At 53.4% G+C, this 571-nt stretch overlaps 1 protein-coding gene across 1 annotated transcript in view; it reads left to right on the top strand.

The window, feature by feature from the left end:
• LOC113457553 (HLA class II histocompatibility antigen, DRB1-4 beta chain-like) overlaps positions 1-571 on the top strand; it is a 13,275-nt gene that overhangs the window by 3,949 nt on the left and 8,755 nt on the right. The window contains exon 2 of the mRNA XM_026785403.1: positions 274-543. Coding sequence (XP_026641204.1) covers positions 274-543 — 270 coding nt within the window. The remainder of the gene's footprint in view (positions 1-273; positions 544-571) is intronic.

The raw sequence follows: 571 nt of genomic DNA on the forward strand, positions 1-571 counted from the left end.
GGGAGGGGGGAGAGCAAGCAGGAGGCTATAAAGGGAGGATTGTGCTGCTTCTTCTATGAATGGGGGAATTTTCCCCAGGGTTTCTCCATCTCTCTTTGTTTACACCCTTGTCAACTACTTGAGCAGGGCTGTGCGTCCTTCTGCCTGTGAGTTGTGGTGACTTCAGAAGTGAGCTGGGGCAAGCCTGGGTCTGGTCATCTGTGGCAGCTGAAGAGGGACTCACAAACTCAGGTGTCTTTTCACCAGGAATGAAGAGCATTCCTGTCTCCACAGCTCGGTTCATGGCACAAGTTAAACACGAGTGTCGTTTCTACAATGGGACGCAGCGCGTGTGGCTTTTGGACAGATACTTCTACAACCAAGAGGAAAACGTGCGCTTCGACAGTGATGTGGGCAAGTACCTTGCTGTGACCAAGATGGGGGAGCTGGAGGCCGAGAACTGGAACAGCCGGAAGGAGCTCCTGGAGGATGCGCGGGCCGGGGTGGACACGTACTGCAGATACAACTACCAGATTTTGGAGAGCTTCACTGAGCAGAGGAGAGGTGAGATGTGAGGGAGAGAGGTTGGAAA

This window comes from Microtus ochrogaster, linkage group LG2 (assembly GCF_000317375.1).
Source record: "Microtus ochrogaster isolate Prairie Vole_2 linkage group LG2, MicOch1.0, whole genome shotgun sequence".
In the NCBI taxonomy this organism is placed as follows: domain Eukaryota; kingdom Metazoa; phylum Chordata; class Mammalia; order Rodentia; family Cricetidae; genus Microtus; species Microtus ochrogaster.